The sequence below is a fragment of the Copidosoma floridanum genome, unplaced genomic scaffold (assembly GCF_036245765.1).
Source record: "Copidosoma floridanum isolate Cflo_tuat_1 unplaced genomic scaffold, Cflo_Japanese_pri ptg000011l, whole genome shotgun sequence".
In the NCBI taxonomy this organism is placed as follows: Eukaryota; Metazoa; Arthropoda; class Insecta; order Hymenoptera; family Encyrtidae; genus Copidosoma; species Copidosoma floridanum.
The window spans coordinates 10,251,026-10,274,545 of NW_028321888.1; the positions used below are offsets into that span (position 1 = coordinate 10,251,026).

Consider the following 23,520-nt stretch of genomic DNA (forward strand, 5'->3'; position numbering starts at 1 on the left):
TTAGTATTTTCAAATAGATAAAATGCAAATGTATACAATAACACAATCGTATAAATATCCCGATATCTCTTTGAAGTATTAGTTACTTGGTGATAAGATTTGCGTAAACGGCAAAGTAAAAAATAAAAAAATCATTCAGCTACCTACACTGAGCATTGTACTTTCGTTAATAACCAAAGATAAATAATCCCGAAAGTACAGGAGGAAAGAGAGTTGTATTTTTCACGGAGGATCAAAGGCTTCGAAAAGGCTTACGGATTGAGGAAACGGCGCTCATTACCAGCGTACGCGTGCATACTTATACGTAGAAGGGCTTAGATGAAGAGAGTAGCTCTTGTGTACTCTCAAGTACATTATAATGATAAGCTTATTCAGAGTGTAGTGACAGTGGGGGCAAAAAAAAAAAATCCTACATCTACAACTAAATCAATGAAGACAAGAATTTCCCAAAAGAATTTGTATAAAAAAATGGATTATCATACCTCCAAGAGGCTTGTCGATGCAGAAATTTTTCATAGCACTTTCACAGACGTAAGTAGTGGTTTTAAAAATAAACACAGAAAGAAAAAATGAAAGAACATTGGGGTGCACCGTTCGTATAAATATGAGTAACGTATATATACGTAGATATTTTTACGTATCTTACGCATTTTTCTGTATGATTATCAAATAAATTTTTAACACATTTTGTTAACACGTTCATACAAAAATTTCATTGTGTAACGATCATGTTTTATATACAACGGATTACTCTTTAATATAAATGAAAGCTCTAGTCAATGTAATTCAGGAACACGTAAATACCAAATAACTTGCAGAATTAACCTTGTACTGATGCAAGTCAAAGGCACTATCACGAAAATTATTTTACATTCGTACACTAGCTGGCCTGGCAAATCATTCGTGACTTCAGAACAAAGCTCAATGCCACTGCACATGTGTTTGTAAGTTATGAAAAGTGACACTCGTTCAGGGGTTGCAAATTATTTGCCGATCGATGTACGTCGTATGTAACATCTGGATACACTACACTCAAGAATAAATTAATCATCTGTGGGTTCAAAAATACATACATACATATACACCAGGTATGGATATTTTTCAAAATAATGATTACCTGCAGAACTGGAGGTGACCTATTGCAAATTGACTGTTGTTTATTCGTAAGGTGGAAATTCTTACAGATCCGTTCGGTACTCGCTGGACCCAACACGCCCAGCCCAATCTGCATTGGCATATCGACGCCCATTTCATTGCTACTGCTACCATGGCTTATTGCCCGCGACTCCGTACCCAGTGACCTGAAAAGTTATGAAATTATACAATAGTTCATTACTGCAAAGTATGCAGCTTTTTTAATAATTAATACTTAATTTTAACTCATAGAGATTTAATACGAAAATATAGGAAAGTATGGAAATTGCATTAGTATTGATATATTGTGTACTACAATTATCTATCTTATTAGTGGACTATTAACTTCTTACGATACACAAATTAAAACACTGCAAAAGAACGTATAATTTAATACATTAGAAATGTCGTTTTTTTTTTCAATTTTACAAGTATGGAAATCAATTATGTAAGTTTAGGTATTCAGATATTTGTTATTCAACTTTGTTGAAACGTCTAAATAAATTTGGATGAAGTTACATTAACAGAAAGCCCAAAAGTAAGAAAAGTACTCCAAATCCTAAAAAGGCGCAAGAAACAGCAAAATATGAGATGATAAAAGTAAAATACTGGTACTACGATTTCTTGGCATCAATGCATCCTTTTTCATCCTTTTTCGTTAGAATTGTATTCATTGTCGTGAAAGGCTTCTTTCGTAAAATTCTATCATTTCTAAGAAGAAATTTCTAAGAATTTCTACAAGAAAACTTTTCTGAAGTTTTTCAAAATTATTTTCCTGAAGCTAGAGGGATAATTCAAAGACATGGATACAAAAGTAAATGTAAAAAAAAACATTTAAAGGACAAAATCAGGAAAAGCTCTTTAAAGTCACAGATAAATTCAAGGTAGATATAATATTATTTATTTAATATTTTAAAATTTTGCTTAAATTTTTGACAAGTCGAGTTTGACACACATTGTTACATTTAAACCTTAGTTACGAAGAGTTGCTGCTAGTTACAATGTTAAATATCAATAATAAAATTTATACATATTTCAAAAAATACAATACATCAACATATTCTCAAATATTATTCTTGCTTATTTTACGACTTTCTTTTAACCTTTATAAATATTTTATTTATAGAGTCTAATTGTCCACCACTTCTTCTATTTTGGCTCTTAGTTGATAGGTTTTCACACTGTCACTTTTCAATCATAGCCAGTAAGAATTACTTTTTATACTTCGCTTATATTAATGGAACCTATTTAAATCTCGATATTAATGTGATTCCAATAGATTTACAAGCAAATATTGATATATTTATCATCATTTCATCGCACACTTCTTCAACTACTCTATGCTTAACTCCAATTACTTTATACTCTCTAAATTCTAGCTTCTTTCACTACACTAACACTGATTGTGAACAATTTTTTCACTCTTTTCACTATCACACAGCAACACCCTAAAGGTAGGTATACATGAAAGCGCTACAGAAATAAAACGGAGGATTTTTTACTGAGTTTTTGAGATAAACATCACGATGATTCAATAGAATTAACTTTTGTTTACAGATTTATGAAATTACAAATTATCTTCAACATTCGAGGTGAACGTCAGAAATACGAATCTTAAAAAGTTTTAAATAAACAGTATTTTACAATTTAAATAGAAAAATAATACATTACAAGTTGGAAATTGAATTTACATGTCAATTTTTTAATTCTATGTCAAAATTTTTGCGAATTTTTTTTTTCAGGATAAAATAAAGATGTAGGTAAGGTAAAAGTACCAATACTGGAACACACTTTTTAATTATGTCCCAATGGTGGAACAGTCAATAACTAATAAACGTTTGAGAACTTTATCTTAAAAAAATTCATTACAGATCTTTAAAGTGGTGTCTTATCACATCCACAAAACTTATTATCTATCTTCAATTGCATTACAATGAAATAAAAAGTTTATTAAAATGACTGTTTCATTATACGTATAATTCCAAACATAACCTTAAATTTCAGATGTCCCGTTCGTGAAACACATAGATTCTATTGAAATAACATGTACGTTTCACTATTGGGACATCACGTACCACTATTGGGACATGCATTCCCAATGGTGTTTCACTTTAGGTACAACACGACATAGTAAGTTTTTATTAAATTAAAATTACTTCTTGTTAAGATAGAATTCATCAAAAAATGTATTTAATAAGTACGCAGCAAAATATATCGACAAGAGTTTAAATGCTCATGTTATCTTCTACGTGTAATTTTGTATGAATTTTGAAACAAAATTTCACCAAAAAATCGTTCCAGCATTGGTACTTTTACCTAATGGCAATGCTATTCATTTCAGTAACATTATCTTTTAAATCACAATTCCAGTTTCTCCTTGCGTGTTAAGCAAAGGTTTACATTCACGCCCATCTACGCAATAAAATTTCACAATACACACAGTGAATTTTTTAAACATATGAAAACAGTCATTTTCACATTGATATTCTCATGATTACTTTATAAAAAAAATCTATACAAGTTTCTATATATATATATATATATATATATATATATATATATATATACATGAATTCGGTACTTATACACGTCCCCCGATTCATGAGGAAATCCTGTCTACAAGGAAAATCGAAAATACACAAAATACACGTATAGAAAAGTATGGTCACATATATATTTATGTCACATAAACTTGGACTTTTAACTTTCTCGATTTCGATATACCTTTTTTTCAAGCGCACTCGGGGCACGACGGCAAAGGTGCATAATCAAAAGGTAACGCTGCAACAGCGATCGAAGGTCGTAAAATAAAAAATAAAAATGCTCACACGTGGACTACGAAAAGATATATGTACCAGTGAACGTATAGTGGGATAGAGAAGAGGACGACGGGAGGTCCACGTGCGTTTCCACTGGAATCGAGAATGAGAGACAGAGTTTCTACAGGTTTCTTACTCTCGGCCCGTTTGATCCATCCTTTGTTTTACTTTCTTATACTTTATGAGGCGGCGTTAATCAAATAACACGTAAAGCTTACTTTTTCAGCTAACTATTTTTGCTGATGCGTTTCAAACTCAGCAAGCTTTTTAATTGAGTCTTCATGTCCAAGGAGTTTTTTTTTTTTTTTTTTTTTTTTTTAATTTCTCAATCGATATGCATCAATGGATACAGTGAAATAAGTGGAAGCCATTAGTCACAGGTTATTACAATCGACATGTTTTTGTACTACGTTTATGTTGTATTTTATATGTTTTAAGAATTTATTTTATAAAATTTTTCTATGGTAAATAAAGTTTCTATGTGAACAAATAAAGTTTAATATTTTAATTATAACGAAGAGTTGTCCACTCATCTAATCTACTCTGATAACGTGACGACATTATAAACAGTAGGATGATTTTTTCAGTTATTTTCACTATTCAGGAGACTCATATTCTTATAGTAGAGTCACTTGGGAACTATTACCCGCTTCAAAAATAAAAATTAAGCCAAATTCACACATAACGGCAGAAGTTTGATGTTTTTTTCTATGATCCGTCCCACTGTGCAGCGCCCCATATTTCTCTTATTCCGATAGCGAGGAAGACTACTGCATGCATGCCTATCTCGAACCGGTTTGCCCACACTACACATATACACTAAGTAGTCCATTGCAAAGTTGCAACTTTGACTTTAAAATCGGTCGGACTCACGCATGTTCCAGCAGTTCTATATACAGGTTCAAGGTATGCTTGATGCTGCAATTTCACCTCTCGCCTTAATTACCCATGCACGAGAGTGTGACGTACACTGGCGTGGCGGATAGTGGTAGTTCCGATCATACATCCAGCAAGGCTTTAATTCGTCGACGCATTAGTCCACATGTACATATATTAGACTCGCACTCCCGTTTTCTTGATGTTCGCCGAGTCAATAAAAAAGTGGCATCCACGATTTTGCACCATTAATTACGACATACGTAAGTAAGGTATACCAAAGCACGCTCGTGCACGCGTTGTCTGCATCATACGTTGTAAGCACATTTGCTTGTTCTCTCTTTGTAACTCTCGTGCGTTCTACATGAAAGAGGAGATTGTTTCGTGGATTATCTACTTCATGTGTGCAAGTACCGACACTGTACCATTAGGCTCGATAAATCTGGGGCTGTTTCGATCGGCTTTTAATTGAGGTATTATAACTCCTACCGCCTACTTCGCGTTCGCCTCCCATCCAGTATATAATATCTTTGCCAACTAGTCTCGAGCCGAGCAGAGCGTATGCGTGTGTGGGTTACAGGTACAGATACAAGAAGGTGCGTTAGTGTGACCAATTTAATTATTATGATGGAGCTCCTGAGTTTTCGAAAAACAATACGCAATCGTCCGTTACAGATTATAATTTATTCTTTCAGTGGCAATTATGACCGCTTTCAAGGAGTTTTTTGTAGTTTTAACTTATACAGTTTAATCGTCGTAATTTGTAATTTTTTAAACACAAGTTTTGTGTAAAAAAATAATGATGGTAGTTTTTAGGTTTGACTGCATCCTGGGAGTATACTTAATTTTTTCACCACAGAAAAAAGTGTATTTGTTACTGGAAGGAAACAACTTTTTTTGCTTTATGGGCACAAAGTAAGGGTCCTATGTGTTTTGGGTATTCCTCAAAAAAAATCCAAATAGAAAAAATTAAAAACTTATTAAAAAAAATTACACATGCATATATACTAAGCACCTTTCCTTGCGTAGTTTTTTTTAGTAATATTTTATTATGATTATTATGATTTTTCAATTGTTTCGTAGTTGGGGGGGCTTCGCCTCTATAAACATACTAAGGGGGGCTCAACCCCCATGACACTCACTAAAGCTGTCGTCTAGTAGTTGACGAAGTTCCTGCGATTCGTATACAACTGGAGCTAAAAACAAAAATCACGATAAACGTGAATGCAACTAATAGTTTTAATTCTGGCTCAACAACTACAAATTTTTAAATTTACATATTGAATTTTAAATTTTATTTTACCATGCTTTTTTGAACTTATAAAATATTAATTTCAATCGATACTTATTATTTAAATTTTATGAATTGTTTTTTTAAATATTAGTTTTCGTCACAGAAAATATTAGTTTTCCATCACCGCTCGAGCTATTTTGTGGCTCGAGGGTCTGTAAAGTACTCCAGGTTGGATATCACTTGCATGATGAATACTATTTTTTTAACCAAAGGGACAGTAAACATCCGAATGTCACGAAAAATGCCCCGAGGTAAGAAAAAATATTTATTTATTTTTAATTTAAATCACAAAACCTTGAATGTAACTATTTTGTTTAGTGGTAATGGTATATTACTTACCTAGGGAGATAAAATAAATAATATTTCAGACCGCAAACGCCGAAGGTGTTGGGAGGATATATAGGCTATTTCGTACCTGGTGGCTAATGTCACCAGGGCAAGCACCAGAGATTCCTTGTGCTTGCTCAGGTTGAATGCGCACTAGATTCGAACTCTATTTTTCTACGGAGGGGGCAATAAACATCCCAAGGTTTATAAAAAGCCCAAAGTAGGAAAACTACTATTTTCTACCTTGGAGCACTTTTCGTGTCATTTGGACTTTTACAGCAGCACTTTTTTCGGAGAGAAAAATTACATTCGCCACACAACCGCCAACCAACCGGGGCTACCCTTATACAGTCGCTCGGGCCGAAAAATGGCCCCAGTGACTATGGTGCTTACATAACGGAAACTACTGTTGCAACACTCAACTGGCATAACATTTTGAAACCTTTCGAAACGTATAGTTTTTATTTTAAATAATGCATGTAGATTCAAATACACAGCTGATTACGCATTCTACTCTGAGCTGAAAAAGTGCCAATAAGTGCTGACTCTATTATTTTTAATGTAATTTTACTGTAATTTTGAGCTTTTTGTATGTATATATAAACTTTACGTTTTAGTATAGTGTACAATAAATACCAGTGTTATCATGACACACATGAAGATGGCCATAGTATTTTACTTTTAAGCTCTATTTTCAGCTTTACTCTGCCAAAAAAAGAAAAGTATCCCAATACGCAGAAGATTTTTTGTGGATCAATATGCTACGTTACAAATTAAATTTATATCTTGCTTTCGTTTGTGAAAATAGTCTCTAAAAATTTTTTATCAGTCAAATTTTTTTTTTCTCAATTATTCTCACTCTTTTTATTTGTACCACAACTCGTTTAATATTTTTTTAAACATGGCAGCGTTAAAACAACTGCAGACAACCCGAAGGCTGGCTAATGTGTGACAGAAAAAATATTACTCACGTACACACAAAAAATATTACCCTTCTCATCTATGCGTATTTCATCTCCAAATCAAAATATAATGGCTACAAACTAATTCTGACTATGGTTGTGTTCAGAAAGTCAAGCTCGCTGATTAAATGACAATATTGGAACGAGTGGGACGTTCCAATCAAATATTTGACCGTCACCCAACTATATTTACACGTTATTTTAGACGGTGCTCAACAAATGTTTCAAATTCAAAACTCCCGTTGATTCTGGTGTCACCATTTAATCAGCGAGCTTGAATTTCTGAATATAACCTATATGCTTTCTAATGACTCGGAAACCAATTTGACTATTTTTTGGTTTGACAGTGATACAAATACGAAAAAACCCTTCATGTGCGAGGTACGGGGATATATTATGTGTAAAGGTACGTCTATCGTACATTACGTAAGCTTTAAGTTATTCTGTATATCACTGAACAAATTAACAATTGATTGTTATTAATTTTTTCTTCTTGTTCAAGTCCATTCTGTCGTTTAAAAATCCATAGTGCCCAAAAACTGCTTGAATCCTTGCGAGATCTCGTTACTGTCCACAAAATGAAAAACTTGAACATCGTATCCATAAACACGGAGACAACCAAATCTCTACAATGTGGAAAAAATACGAATGGAACTGTTTAGCAAAACTATCCTCATTCCCGGAAAAAAAGAACAACCAAAAAACCCGTTGTAACTTTCAAATTTAAAAATCGTCCCTGATAACCATCAACTCCTCTGCCCAACGCTAAGCCGGGAAGGGGGAGGGGATCACATCGCAAATACGCATACGCATTTGAAGCCTGCGATTTGAGCTCTCCTAAATTCCTCGTCACCCGGTGCAACCAACGCAAACACGACTGCACTCTTCACACGCCCTTTGCCAACGTATCTCCGTATGTGGTACCGCGGCTCTTGCACCACTCTGTTGACAATAAAGCTGAGCGGACGGACAAACACGACTGTCACGCTGTACAGCTCCACTGTTTATATTTACGTACGCGCACCAAGTGGCGCGAAAAGGCGTTAGAGCTCGAAGGAGTCGCATCCCAATATCGAAATCAATATCGGGACTCCGGAGTCGGGCCGCACTTGTATCACTGTCCTCCATCCGGTCGTGTTTGTCTTTGAGACTTGCTGGAGGATTAGGCCAAGAAAGTACACAAACGCGTCCTCGGATATAAGCTTTCGGCCGTTATGCCAGCGACGGTGACGTCTTCTAATACTTGCCCGCTGTCCGAAATCGTCGATCAGTGCTGTTGAACGGCCGCTCCACTGTGGCGCAAAACGTTGGAATGCATCTCACGAGCGGTTTAAAAAAAAAAGGCGAAAAGAGCGAATGGCAGGCAGGTATGTCTTTATCGAAATAATTGGCGTTTCATAGGCCACGAGTCTCTCATTAAACATCTTTAAAGAGCGGCTTGGGTATTAGGCTTCGCGTGCCCGTAATTGGCAGGCCAGACGAGATCGATGAATGGAGATTACGCGGCGCGTCCTTATTTTGGTTTTGTTTGCAAGCGTATGGGCGTCCATTCAGGAGATTGAGCCTTTACCGGTATCTTGCGATTTGCTTTTCCAAAGACTGCACGCGTTACGGGATTATTAGGTGCGCTTCAGTACGAGAACCATTGACATTCATTTTTACTTCCGTTGCTCGTGTGAGGTGTGGCCTTCCGAGAGGCAAATTTATAGTGCTGTCAATCGACGTTAGTCTTTGCATTTCTTTGTTTTTTTTTTTTGTTTGTTTTTTGGAGCATTAACTGTTAATGTAATGAATAACGTCTATGATGAAACGAGGTATATTTATAAGATCGTTGATTTAACCACCATTTCTTTTTTGACGAAACGTTCACGAATACATAAATATCATATACATGCAGTACAAGGTGTACAGTTTCGTGGCAGGATACGCTGATGAATCGGAAACATGCCCACGCGAGTCTTGGACGAATTTGTTGTACATTGAAGTTAAAACGCAGCACTGCAGTTTCCCACCTGGTACAGTCACGCGATAGTTGAAAATTATGACGATAAAAGTGTTTGTAGAAGTTTGAATTCGGCGTCTGTGAAGCGGCAAAACACCCACAACTGGATGTAGGTGATGTACATCAGCATCTGAAGTGTTGCCCCTAAAAAAGCCGGCCCCACCGAGACTATTTATTGAAATTTGTTTATCCACTCCTGCCTCGTGTTGTCTGATTCGTCTGTTGGCTGCTCAATGTCGTGGTCGCTATAAAATTTTATTGCACGCGTGTTACGCACCTCGTCCATCCATCTGCGTAATATTAATGTGCGTTCACCCTCTACTTACACTCGCGCGTTTATCTAATTATATACATAAACGGGTACACGTAAGCGATGCATCGCGCTTCTATTTCCGTGCATGGACTCGTTTGGGTGCAGGGAGTGTATATGCATACCCCCGATTGCTATTCTCCGTACGCGTGAGAGTGATACAGTGATAGAATCGTTTTACACGTCACGTGCTGTTGCATCTCGTGCGCGTAACTGCGTTTTCTAGTGTGGAAAGAGAAATAGGATAATTAAAAGATGTCTTGCATCGTCTGATCAGCATATGCGGAACTCAAGAATTCTCAAATAAGATACACCTGTACATAAATTTCTTATAGAATAATACAAGTTCTGACAGCTATCCGCACATTTGAAACTACTCTTACACATTTTTTTTATATCAACTTACTACCGTGACTGTGTTGAATTTATCTGGAAGCATATTCATTAAATTTATTTAGAATCTTTGTGTGGGACAAAAACTACGAGAAACTTGCTGTAGTTGTAATTTAATCGAGACAACTTTAGTATAGCGTACAAGTTACTGATTAATACCTCATCAGTAGTATTAAACGAGGTAACAGTACTGATTAAAATCAATTTTGTTCAAGATATATCAACACCGTGGCCTAACTAGCGGCGAAGAGATAAATTTATTTTTTGATGTTTCGAAAGTAATTTTAAATGGATTTTCATTAAATTACGTTGATCATTGTCAAACTTCCGACAATAATCGCAAAGTACAGATCATTTATAAGTCAGTAATTTTTGGGAATAGGTGCTTAAATACGTACTATCTATTATAGTGAGGTTTGGACTCCTCCTCAACGCAGGGACTGTACAAGTTTAAACTCAATTTTTTTTTTTTTTTTTTTTTTTTTTTCATTATAACTCAATAACCCTACAGAGTAACAGATGAACTTATGGCACATGGAAGAAAGAAAACAAACTCACGCAATGGACTTTACCAAATGCGGAAAGCAACTATAGTCGCGAAATGAATGAAATAAAAATATTGACGACGAAAATGAAAACATGTTCTCTAATACATAGCATGAAATTCCGTGATATCTTAAAAGTTTCACCTTTTTTATTCTAAGGAATCTGTAAAAAAAAATAGACATTACCAGCTACTTGTTTATAGAAAATATCATTGAAAACCCTAATAAAGTAAATATCAGTAATGTGAAAAAAAACTCATAATAAAAAGTAAAGAAAGAGAGAGAGAGAGCGTCGGATACTTGGATAGGTAAATAAAAGAAAAACATGGGGCGGCACAGTTGGTCGGATTGCTGAAAAAGAATCTCGTGAATGAGCGTCTGTTGGTAACGGAGGGGGGGGGGTTGAGGCCTAAATGGGCCCTATCGCTGTCTACCGGGACAATAGACGTTCCACCTCGACCCCCGCCCCTCTTTCGCCAGGATTCTGTTAGTCCGCCGACGACGCGCCGACGCTTATGACGGGAATCAGCAACATGATACTCCTCCCTTCATATTTTCTGCGCGACATCGTTCATACAAATACTGTTGTGGCGGCAGCGCAGCGCAATAATATAATATGGCAATAACAACAATAAGTAGCGGAAAAAAAAAAAAAATCATCTCGGTGGTGATAATACGGACGATGAATGGGCGGCACCGTCCAAAGGGAGCCAGATGCGATACTCTTGTGGCTTTGTTTTTGCGCCGGCAAATGTACTTTTCAATCTCCTCTTCATCCTTCATATTAATTTTTGCTCTTCCATCGATGTTTTTCGCTTTTCTAATAAAACTCGGGATTTATGGTGACGTTTAGACTATAATCATATAGGGATTTCCTGATTTCACGTAAAATGCATCGACTTTGAAGTAAGTTACATCACGAAAGAACAGCCGTTTATGAATGTCGAGGATGCAGTTATTAAAAACATCTGTCACGCGTAATCGAGGTATTGTTAAAAAAAATTCACCTTCCCACAAAAGTACATGCATAATCATAACAATAAACCCACACTACAATAGTCGGAGGTGGACGAATAAACCCGCCGAGGTGGAAGAAATATTAAATCACGAAGTACAAAACGCGATTTGAACGTTGCTAATCTGCTGTCATAATTTTTGATGAGAGGGCGTGATCACGTCGGGCGTAGTATGTATGTATATAAGCTCTCGCAGTTCAATGTTCATGCTTTTACTGACTCTTTGTTTTTACACCTTTTGTCTTATGCTCTATATGGCTCGTAATACTGCTCCTTTCTGTCCGTTATATTTCTTGAATGTAAATTAAATCGACTAACGTAATGTTATGTCGCTATATCGCTGTGTAGCCAATGATGGGCTCATTCGGGGCCTCATCACTGTACTTCTCTGCTTCTATGTCTGTATTAAATATATTCGTGATTTTCTTGAAATTTTTATTAATACAACACAATAAAGTCATGTCAGCTTCGATCTACTATACTGATTTTTGTAAACTAATTTCAAATAAATGTGGATTATGGCACAATTTTTATTACTATAAAACATTTTTCAAGCTACACAAACCATACGTGCTTGAATTACATGCTAGTATAGTGGAAAACCTAGAATTTTTTTCGTAGAAACAACATAAGAATTTCCTCCTCGTTTTTCAGCTGTTAGTAGAAAATCGAAAACAATTTTCTAATCAACTAGAAAATGGCTTTTCCATTTCTTGATTACCACTTAAAAAATTTTATGAAAACGTATATCATTTATTATCGCTAATATTTTTTTACCATAGACAACTAGTAACAACAGTTGAATAATTTAAGTTTAATTACGTTAAAATCACTAAACGTTTAATTGTTTTTGTAATTTTATGATGTGATTTATTATGCTCATATCATTTTGCAGTATGCTCAATGGAAAATGCGATTTTTTCGTCAGATGTAAAAATAAAAACTTTTTTTGTTAAATATGGATTTTCTTCAAGCTTAAAATATACTTCTACTAAAAAAAACATAACGAATTCCAAAAATTACGAAATAGACAAAAAAATTTCTGTATGTTTAAAAATATTTTTGCTCGAGCATACAAAAATTGATAATAAAAAAATGTTTAATCAAGAGTTATTAAAATAAGTCGTTATAATCTGGTGACAATATTTCCATACTAACGCAAACACCGTAAAAAAAATTGTTTTTTGTAAAAAATAAAAAAATAAAATTAATTATATATCATACTAAATTTTAGCTAAGATTAATTTGTAAATAGAATCAATGCCTTTACTTGGTTATGATTGTGTTTAGTGTAAAATAAGGTTATTTGTATGCTCAACAAGACCACGTTTAGTAAAAAAAAATAAATGTATAAAACAATAATTTTCCAAGAATCAGAAAGTTAAAACAAATATTTCTGTAATAGTTTTAAACGAAATTTTACAGTTCAGCCATGATATAGATTAAAAAGCGAATACTTTGCCGTTAAAAATTTAAATTGATTGATGGTACACTTACACAAATGAATAGATAGGGCAGATACATTTTTTTCTCATTTCCATACCAAACTATTAGTAAGGGGACAACAAGTAAAAATTATTCATTTTTTTTTTGTTTAACAATAAACTTAAATTTTTAGTAAAAAAAATTATCCAGGTGGTTTTAAATAAACCAATAAAACAAAATTGTTCCCTGTGATAATAATTGCTTATTACTATTAAACAAATCGTACATAATTTTTTGCAACCATTCAATATTGAACTATTTTTAATTCTCTATATTATTAATCAACTGATTAATTTGCCATTTTTGTTTCCAATAAAAAATGTGATCACCTAGTGAAATTACTTAAAAGTCCAAAAAAAAATACGTCCAATTTCAGTTCACTATTAAATACATACGCATCAAAGAATGAAAAAAAAGAAAAAATAGTTGAAAATTAAAAAGTGCTCCAATAATAAATGGAAAGTAAAAACTCTGGCTGACAAGGAAAAATTGAAAAGGACAGGGATTAAGACTAGAAGCGCGCCTAGAAAGAGAAATTGTGAACGGAAAGACAGATGGAAAGTTGGCTAGTGAAACGTTTACTCTGCGTCTGGGGTCAGTATATGCACCAGAGATTGTTTGAGATTCTTACGCTTCTGAGTGTATAGTTACGTATACGGTCATCCTCTTCAGACCAGATAATTTTCAAGAATCTCGTTCACCGGAGCTTGTGTGCTTAAAACATCGTCACTCGATACAGGATACACTACTGTTATCTCAGGGCAATGTTCCACCTACGCTTGCGCGCACTTCTTCCATTTCAAGCTCATGGAGGACATCAAACCTGCACGGGCACATTTAATTCTCCAAAGCGGTGACACAAAGCCAAATGTCCCGACACTATCTCTTTTACCCCTTTGCGAGAAACTTCACCACTGCAAATGGAGTGTAAATTTTGATGGTCCCCAAACAAACCGCGACCTCGTGATCGCGGAAGAGCAAAAAATTTGAAGCAACGTATCATTCGAGCGGATAGATTCGATCAGCATGGGTTGATGAGTTTCTCGAAATTGCACCATCAGGGCGGCGATCTCATTCTCCACCGGGAAAATGTAGCGCACAACGAGGGAACTAAAAATCGCCAACCGACCGAAAAGCACTCGCCGGTTCGAGCGCGAAATTTCACCCGCCCGAGGCCTATTGGCAAAGGTGCACTCAAATGTGCTCCACAATACGTCGAGGGAAATCTGTTGTGCTTAATACGGCTAGCCTGTAATTGAGGGATACTTGCGCGCGCGTGTATATCCTTCTGATTCCGCTGAACGAGCTCTACTGTTTGCGTTTGCAATCGATTTGCCTGCGGCTAATACAACTTTTTCTTTTATCATCCTACTTGTACGCCATGCATAAATCATACTTTGCTGTCCAGAAACTTTCACCTGAAGTCAATCCAAGTGTCTGAAAAATTCTGTTTCCAGTGAAAAAAGGACATTGGTGATTTTGCAAAAAAATAAAAAAAAACGTAGATTTTGCAGGTTGTAGGTAGTGTAAAAAAAAAAGTCGAAAATACTGCAAGTCTCATCTGGCACGGGGGATGAAAGTTTTCCGCACACTTAACTAATGAAATCTTGGAGGGGAGCTTCTGTTTTTACGGTATGCAGAGATTAAAGAAGAAAAAAAAAAAGGGAGCGGGCGAGGGAAGAAAGGGGGAGAAAGAGGACAAATCACCGGGGACTATGTTTGGAAATTAAACGCAAAGAGGGCAAGGGTGGAAAAGATGGGAAAAGAGGCCGAGTCGACACTATGGAGTGAGGGGGAGGCAAGGCGAGCGTGATATCGCGCGTAAAAAGAGAAAGGGGGGAGAGGGGGCAGTTTGCTCCTTAATTCCCATTACGGGAGTAGTAAAAGTGAACGGGGCGGCCGAAGGCTCTAGGGATACATTATATCGATGGGCTTACAATATGCTCGCGAGCGAGCAGCAGCCGCGCACGAATCCGCGTTATTAGAGGCGCTTGTTACGAGGATTTTGCAATGCGTGGACTCGCGTGTGTGCTGGGATGAATTTAAGAGGAAAAAAAGGGTAAGCGGAGGAGGAGAGTGGTAATCGGATGCCCGGGCTTCTTCCTCTTTGCTTTCCCATAATAGACCTGCCATAAGGCTTTCATTGTACACATTATTATGACGTGTGGAGAGCACAAGTGGGTACGCCACATATCAAAGCAATACAACCTCGTACATAATATATAATATATTATAGAGGCATCGGGTTGTACGTGTATACTTCTAATTACCACGTGCAAGTTTTTGTTCCTCATATACATATGATTTCGTGTGCATCCACCGTATGATAGTGAACAAGAGATGAATGCGGATGGATGAACGTGAACGGGCGTAAACGCCTGCTAACGAGCCAGCCCCGAAGAAATTCTGATATCAGCTTTGATTCAGATTTTTTTCACCCTCGGTAATGATCGACTAGTTTGATTCGTGTTTTATATCACTTTCATTTTTTTCATGAAAGCAAATACTTTTTTCTACATGATTTACTTAATTTTAAGCAAAAAGGTTCTCTTTGTCAAATATTAATCTAAATAATTTATATCTTAATAAATATCTGCTGAGTTAATGCCATCATGATGTATATACAGCGACGTTTTAAACTGTTCTACGGTGTTTTCGGGACACACAATGATACCGTTGCAAGCCGTGCGCATCAAAGATTTCTCAATTTACCTTCATCTTATTTAAAAATAAATTACTATTCAAAATTATTACTTTAATGAAAATTTATTAAATAATGCATCCAAATGATAAATCGATCATACGTTTAATAAGTATTTTGGCTCTGAACAACGTTTTTTTCATTATAATCATTTTCGTCGATTTCTGGGGTTGATGTACATCATATTGAATATTATAATAAAAATTCACACAACTGCACATTTAAAACACACGAATCATTGTTTACTTAATATTTGCATCTGTTGAGCTTTGTAGATTGATAGCTTGAAAAAAAAATCACTGTTATCTCGAATAATCTCACTTTTTTTACTCACGTGTGGATTATTAATTTCATGCTGCTCGTGGGCCGTCAGCTGCAAGTCCACATTCCCAGTGGCTCTTGGATGAAAATTATTTGCACACACTCAACAGCTTATATTTTATCCGATGGATGTTGCCGACATTAAAAGCGTGGCTATGAACATCGAGCGATCGGCATATCGAAAACCCGAAAGCAGCGTTATGTGTATTTTATCAGTGTACTAATTATCTACACGTGCTGGTGTACTACGTTGTTTCGGTAATAAATTTCGCGTATGAAAAGTACCACAAAAAAATTATTTGTTACGTGCTTTCAAAAGAAATGAAAATAGAATTTTTCGTACACCATCGGAACCTGAAAACTCTGACTACATTTTTTTTTACTGACTTTTATCATTCATAAATGAACAGAATGTGGATATTGGTTTCTGCACGTGCATAGAAAACGAAAGTTATGTTTTGAAAATTTTAAAAGGAGATCCGTGGTTGTACTTCATGTTTAATATCATACTATGAATAATAAAAATTGTGATCACTTTGCAAAGCTGACCATCATTGTTATTTTCTGAAATCGTTACACAACTGAAAGATTAAAAATTTTTTAACGGTTTTTCTATAACTTTTTTGACCAGAGATGGATCTGAAATTACGTCCAAAATACAGCATGTAAGAAAAGCATTAGCATCGAATTTTTTTTTTTTTTTAAATCTATGTCAATTGAAATGCCGTTACCGTACTTTTTTTGCGATTGTGAAACCCCAAGTCGGAATTTCTCAACGAAATTTCATTTATAACATATGTTATGATTAGACTTGATAAAGTATTGGGTGCATCTAAAACTGATGTAACATAAAAAAAAGGCAACTTTGTTCCAATAATTTTTTGGTATCCACTTACATTATTTTTGAATTAATTATGAATAACACACTGAATGCAAAGACTGTCTGGCTATATAAATATGTCAGAAGCTGAAACTAGCATTGAGAGAGACAGTGAAGAAAAGAAAATATGTGAATGATCCCTTTAGAAAAAAAAAACGTTGGGCGAGTACCATCGTAGTCGGTGAGCATCATCGAATAATTAGAAAAGTTTAGTTTTATCGACCTTTAAAATTATTTTATCAGACTAGAGAATCGACTGGTACGTTTTCCAGCTAAGTATACCCCTAAAGAGCTTAAAGGCTTAAAAGGATCAGTTTCACGGTTGCGTAGCATGTTTCTTCCACTCCCCTTATGATATTTCTGTATTCCCTCTCTATATCTCTCTTTTTCTCCTACCACTTCAAGAGTCTTATCATGACAAAGAGAGAATTACCATCCTCAATTAAAACGCAAGAGAGTAGAAAATGCGCTTTTAAATTCATTATTTATCAGGCTGGATGTTGTTTGGACTCTTGCAAGGATCCAAGCCAACTCCTTAGAGTCGTTACATTATTTGTAATTAGTTTTTTTTTTTTTTTTTTTTTTTATGATGTATTCACAGTATTTCACGTAAGACTAGTTTATTTTACCAAATTGGTCCAATGAAAAATGCACATTTATTTGATATTCGAAAAACCACTGCCAATATATTAGCACAAAGCTTGCTTGTCCTTCTTTTTACAGAACAATTTTAAAAATTTTAAAAAAAGATGGGTTTACTTTGTTTAAGTTTTTGAGCAGTATACGTATCAAAATCTAGAGAGATGCTATGTCAAACATTAATATTTACATGTTTTAGTCGGGGGGGGGGGGCTTCGTGTCGATTAATAAAATAGAAATCAATCTTACTTGAACATTTTATCCTTAGGAACGACCGTTTATGCAGAGTAATTTTTTGGAGTGTCAAAAGTTAACCTCGGACAAACTTAATAGTTACCACTGAAAAATATTTCCAATATTTCGTAGGTGAGTGCGTACTGTATCTCTAGGATGGAGGTACAGTCAATGGATATGTCCATCCATTTTGGCACTTACTGGGAATAGGCAAGAACAGCGTGGAATATTTGCAAAGGCACAAAAAAATGATTCAAAAGTGACTTTTTTTATCTACAAAAAAGTACATGGGAGCACTGCAAGGGTGCCTGTACATGGGAACCTACAGTCTGGAGAATGCTAGCCAAATTCTTTGGCGGGCGATTCAATTTGAATTGATAGAGATCAATATATATATTTTTTTTTTTCATTCGGTACTATATACAACTTGTTTGCAATGGAACTAGACTTCGAAGTCGCATTTTGATGCCAGAAACTGATTTCGGTGAATAGTTATAAAAAATTTTCACCGAAATCAATTTCTGACATCAAAATACGACTTGACGTCTAGTTCCATTGCAAACAAGGTGTCTATAATACCGAATAAAAATTAAAAAAAATGTTAATCTGTATCAATTTAAATTGAATCGTCTCCCAAAGCTATGGCTGGCATTCTCCAGATTGCAGGTTTCCCATGTACAGGCGCCCTACCACTTTCACTCTTTCAAATAAAACGATTAGTCAATCTAAATTTCATCAAGTTTTTGATTTTGTACGTATGAATTTTATGATAACACGTGAATTATTGTTACAAGCAGTAGTGGTTTAAAACATTTCACAATGAACTAGTCTAAGTATATAATGTTATACTCATGTCACTCCAACAAATCATCTAAATAAAGTCAGATGTCCGTACTACTGCATAGTATTGTAATAGTTAACAAAATGTTTCACATCGTTTAACATGACTTATTTTTGCATCCGATTCGCCGAAGGATTCCACGCATCTCTGAGCCTTCCCTGAGAGGGAATAGTCAGACCTCTGGTGCATGGGTGTAGGTACTCGTGGGTGCGGCGATTGGGGTGAATGATGGTCGATTAGCCGAGTCAGTCGCAGCAGTGACTGTCCCCTCTTGTTTCCCTCTCGTTTTCCCCAAGTCTTTCCCGCTTTACGAGCACGATTAACTCCAACGAGCGCAGGTACTTTTTTGCACGCTGGCGAGCTTTGCTTTGTGCCTATACGCCTTTCCGCGCGGAGCCAAGCAGTGATTAATTTTTAGGAGAAAAGAGGTGATTCGGCACAGGTGCCGCCGTAAATTTTTAATCTCAACCTGGTAGTGTGTAGGGTTATTTTTAACTTGGAAAGATATTCACTCACACTCGTAGCTTTAAATATGTCTGCGATCGATGGAAATTGGATCGCCGAGGACAACTATACAGCTGGAATTCACAAGAAACGTTAACTGTAGGTGACAGTTTGGGTGTTTATATTTAAACAAGAGAATATCTCATGGTCAAAGCATAAACGCAAACATTCGTAAGATCTCAGTTGGCATGAAAATCATCTTTAAGAAAACGGTAATCTAAAGAACTTACACTCAATTTGACTTTGGTGAAAAAAATATAGTGTCAATACATACTGATATCTCAATGCCATTCCATGATATTGTTTTCTAGATTATTATTTGGATATTGCAAGTTGTTATGACAAAGATTTGATTGATAAAGATGTTGATTATATCTTTGGATTTATGTAATTTTGTGATAGTAGTGTTTCATTAAAAATGTAATATGAACTCTATTCGTGAGTCGAGTTGTTCTTAAAAATATATTTGAAATGAATCTACAATGAAAGTACTTTTAAAAAAGATTTTTTAAACGTAGCGAGCTAGAATCTTAACGTTAGCTTTTTCTGTATTAGACATGAAAATCATAGAATAAATACCTTTGAAAGTATACGAATTTCCACTACCTAATCATAGTCATAGTTGTACTTGTGAAATTTCACTTTTTATTTTAAATTTGGTATGGTATAATGAAACGTTACACGCCTCAATTTCAGACAAACAGTATAATGACCCTTATTGTAAAAATTGGTAACTACGAAAAAAAGGGTTTGGACAATTAAAAACATCGTTGTAACTCCCGCGTTTGTTTTCAGAAGAGTGCAAAGCTTCATAAAAAAGGCAGCTCATAATCTTTAGCTGAAGTTAAATATTTCATCAGCAGGTACGGAATAGCAATGACCACCGAGAATATCCTATAACTGTCGTTAACAGCTCAATCTCGTAGCTGGATAGCTTTTCACAACACCCACGCATTTTACGAGCGCGAAAGCGCCACAGTCGGCACACCTATATATTACCACTTGCCACCTCATTGTCGGCGTTACATCAAAGGCCAAGGTTAGAAGCTGCTAAAGGCTCGGCTTGACTCTGCTAAATAATGCGGAAGAGAGAATTTTTTAAATGCGTAGAATACAAACAGATGCTCACAAACCAGAGAATGAAAAAAAAAAAAAAAAAAAAAAAAAAAAAAAATACTTTACTTGTACTCTATTGCTGCCTGATTCTGCTCCCGTGCAATTAACATCGAGGTGTTAATTCAATTAAACACTCACCTCCTCTCTCCCTCCCACTCTATTCCTCTTTGTTTCCTCCATTTTTCGTAGGTAAAATGAGCTGCATCATGGTTGCAATTTATGGAATTTTACCTAGTCGGTATCCTTATTTATAAACAAACAAGTTTTAAAACACAAGCTCTTATTTAACTTTCATTCTTGTTTGCTTGTTAGTTTTTCTACGATAGTATTTTTGAACCTTGAAAGGGCGCAGGTCCAGAAAACACTGTAGGAAGAAAGGGGTGGTCGGGAGCACTAGCTGTCTGGCGAGAAAAACAATGGTTGTCAATGATTCGTTTATTGACGATTTGTTGGGATCTATACTGAGAGGGGGTGGCATCGACCCTATCGCCACCTCTTGGATCGCTACCCACTTAAGTGAACAAAATATGGTAAGCTTTTTTTGTTTAATTTTTTTTTTTTTTTTATAATCTAATGGCCATCTCAATCTCAGAAAGTTGAGCTATGCCGAGTTTTTCCAAAATCCAATTTTTAAGGTTACCCATGCAGTAACTTTTGCCGTTAGAGGTTACAGAACGAGCATATAAACCATGATCGTCGATCGTAAAAGATATCATTTTAAATCCTGTACTGCATGGCCGCTATCACAAATTTTTGGACTCCCACAACTTTCATAACATTATGGGTATCTAAAAAAAGGTTCGAAGAATGAAATGTGACCAGATAAGTGATTTCATTTTCAAGGTTTGAAATTTCCGCAAAAAGTCTTTATAATTTATCTTTACATAGGGAATAACCACCAACAGTCTTGGAAAGTTATTCGCTGATATCTTTGAAGTTCAGAGAATTTCCGTAGAAATATTTGAAAATTTTCTGCAGTATTTTCTGTATGTCATTATTATGATCACAAAAATAGACATGTATTGGAAATTTTTTGGATTTCATGTATTCAAAAACATTTTATCCCTTTTTTCATAATTTTTCTTCTTTTTTTTCTCCAAGTACATATAAGTCTTTCAGTACATTTATTTGCCACTTTTTCTTAAAACGTTTATATGTTACTGTACCTAAAGTAGATAAAATTCCATTTTTCGCTGTTTTTAATAACTTGTTGACTTGAAGCGTTACATTCACACATTTTACTATGTTATTTGAAATAATCGCATGCTGAAGTATAAATTCCCCAACTTATAATTATTAGGAATAATATCAATTTCAAACCGTGAGAAAAAACTGCACTCAATGTCATGGATCCTTTTTAATCGTGTTCCGAAATTGCGGAAGTGACCATACCAAAGTAGGATTTCATGCGAAGGTAATGAATGATTCGAAGAAAGCGCAAATACAGCAAAGTAAAAAAAAAAAAAAAAAAAAAAAATCCGAATAAAGGCGTTTTTTTGTGAAAGAAGAACTGACATAAGTGATGGAAGAGGTAAAAGCACTCATTTTTGCGCACATCCGCTCGGGAGACCACCAGCACTATTCGCTTCACCACCAAAGAGTCTGGCAGTTGATTCGCATCGCTTTCAATTCGCCTTCGTGTCCAAAAATACCTACCGCAGGAGCTTTGAGGAAATTCTGGTGTGAAAAAAAAAATTCAATAGAAATACACATGAATGATTACCCAAAAAAATACATTAAGTGCGTTAGATAAATTTTAAGGAAATATTAGATACGTATTTTTTTCTTCTCTCACATACACAAAAACCGACGGAGATAGAGCGTGTTAACGTTAATTGATAACAAAGTGACGTTAATTAATACATTCATTTTAAATTTAATCGAGTGTTAATCGTTCTACCACGTAGTGGCGTCACTCCAAACTTTAATGAGCTCTATCTTTGTCTGTTATCTATACATTACTTAATAAATAAAAAGTAATAATAATATTTGGTCTCATGTTATTCGACAAGTGACCTAAACGATCTAATAATAGAAATCAAAATGTATTTTTGTTCTTCTCTACGTCAAAATGCTTGTTTGTACCTTTTTGTCTTTTATAAATACGTGATTCAACAATTTATACAGTGTGGCAATTTAAATGAGTGACATCATTTGATAGAAAAGTTTGGATACATTTTATAGCCAAAATCAATTTAATTGTCTATGTAGTTATGTCACTAATGATTATTCTGTACAACAAACTTGAATTGAATCAAAATACCACGCGGTAAAACATAAATGTGAATGTTGTATTGTTGCTCTTATTTATCTTTCAACTTATTTGTTTGGGACGTAAGTATATGAGACTTGGCAAGGTCAAAATAGGCAAATAAAATAAACAAAACAAAACTGATGAATGGCTTGGCCGTGCAACAACTGAGATGCCAAACCAGGTGGACGTAACAAGCCGTAGCTCGCGTGCGTACGCACAAATGCTTGGAGTTCAACGCTGACAAACGCACGTCTCACGATAAAATAGTGCAAGGCGAGGAAATTTCAACGCCATTCATCGACTCCGCTCGGGGAGTCAATGCGGTATCGGATAGCGCCAATAAATCCCCCCCCCCCCTCTGCCCTCGGCTCCTTTTCTTTCTATTTTTTCCTCGCGTGTCTTCCATCTCCGCATTTCCAGAATCCACGTCGGAACAATGAGGCGAGATCCTTTGTCGTTGCGAGCCGGGCGATAAATGCCAGCTATTATGTATACCTAATATATGTGCACGCGCAGCGCCTGTTGGTTGCAAGGGGACAGATGCAAAGGGGGGGGGGGGAGCGTAGCCAGGGTGAACTTTTTACGACTCTTGCCTTCGATAAAAGGTCAACTTTTCCTTTCCAAAGGCAATCGAACTTTGCTTCCGATGATTCGTACAAAAGCTTGCGCTTGAGTTTTTCACCGAGAGCTACAGCTGTACGTTGTTTACGCAATGACCAAACACTGTATTGTATATAGATATCATGGTTTACGAAGGAATTATTCGAAACGTAACTGTACCTACTGTTTTCCAAGTATTTGACTAGTGTCAATTGAATTGAAAAAAAATGTAATCGAGGGTCAATAGATAATCTTGCCGATGTTTCG

The 23,520-nt window shown here is 35.5% G+C and overlaps 1 protein-coding gene across 2 annotated transcripts in view; it reads right to left on the minus strand.

Moving 5' to 3' along the window:
* LOC106639730 (protein Wnt-4) overlaps positions 1 to 23,520 on the minus strand; it is a 130,134-nt gene that overhangs the window by 25,994 nt on the left and 80,620 nt on the right. For both annotated transcript variants that reach the window (XM_089590014.1, XM_089590013.1), the window contains exon 2: positions 1,118 to 1,301. In XM_089590014.1, the coding sequence (XP_089446140.1) occupies positions 1,118 to 1,301 (184 nt within the window). The remainder of the gene's footprint in view (positions 1 to 1,117; positions 1,302 to 23,520) is intronic.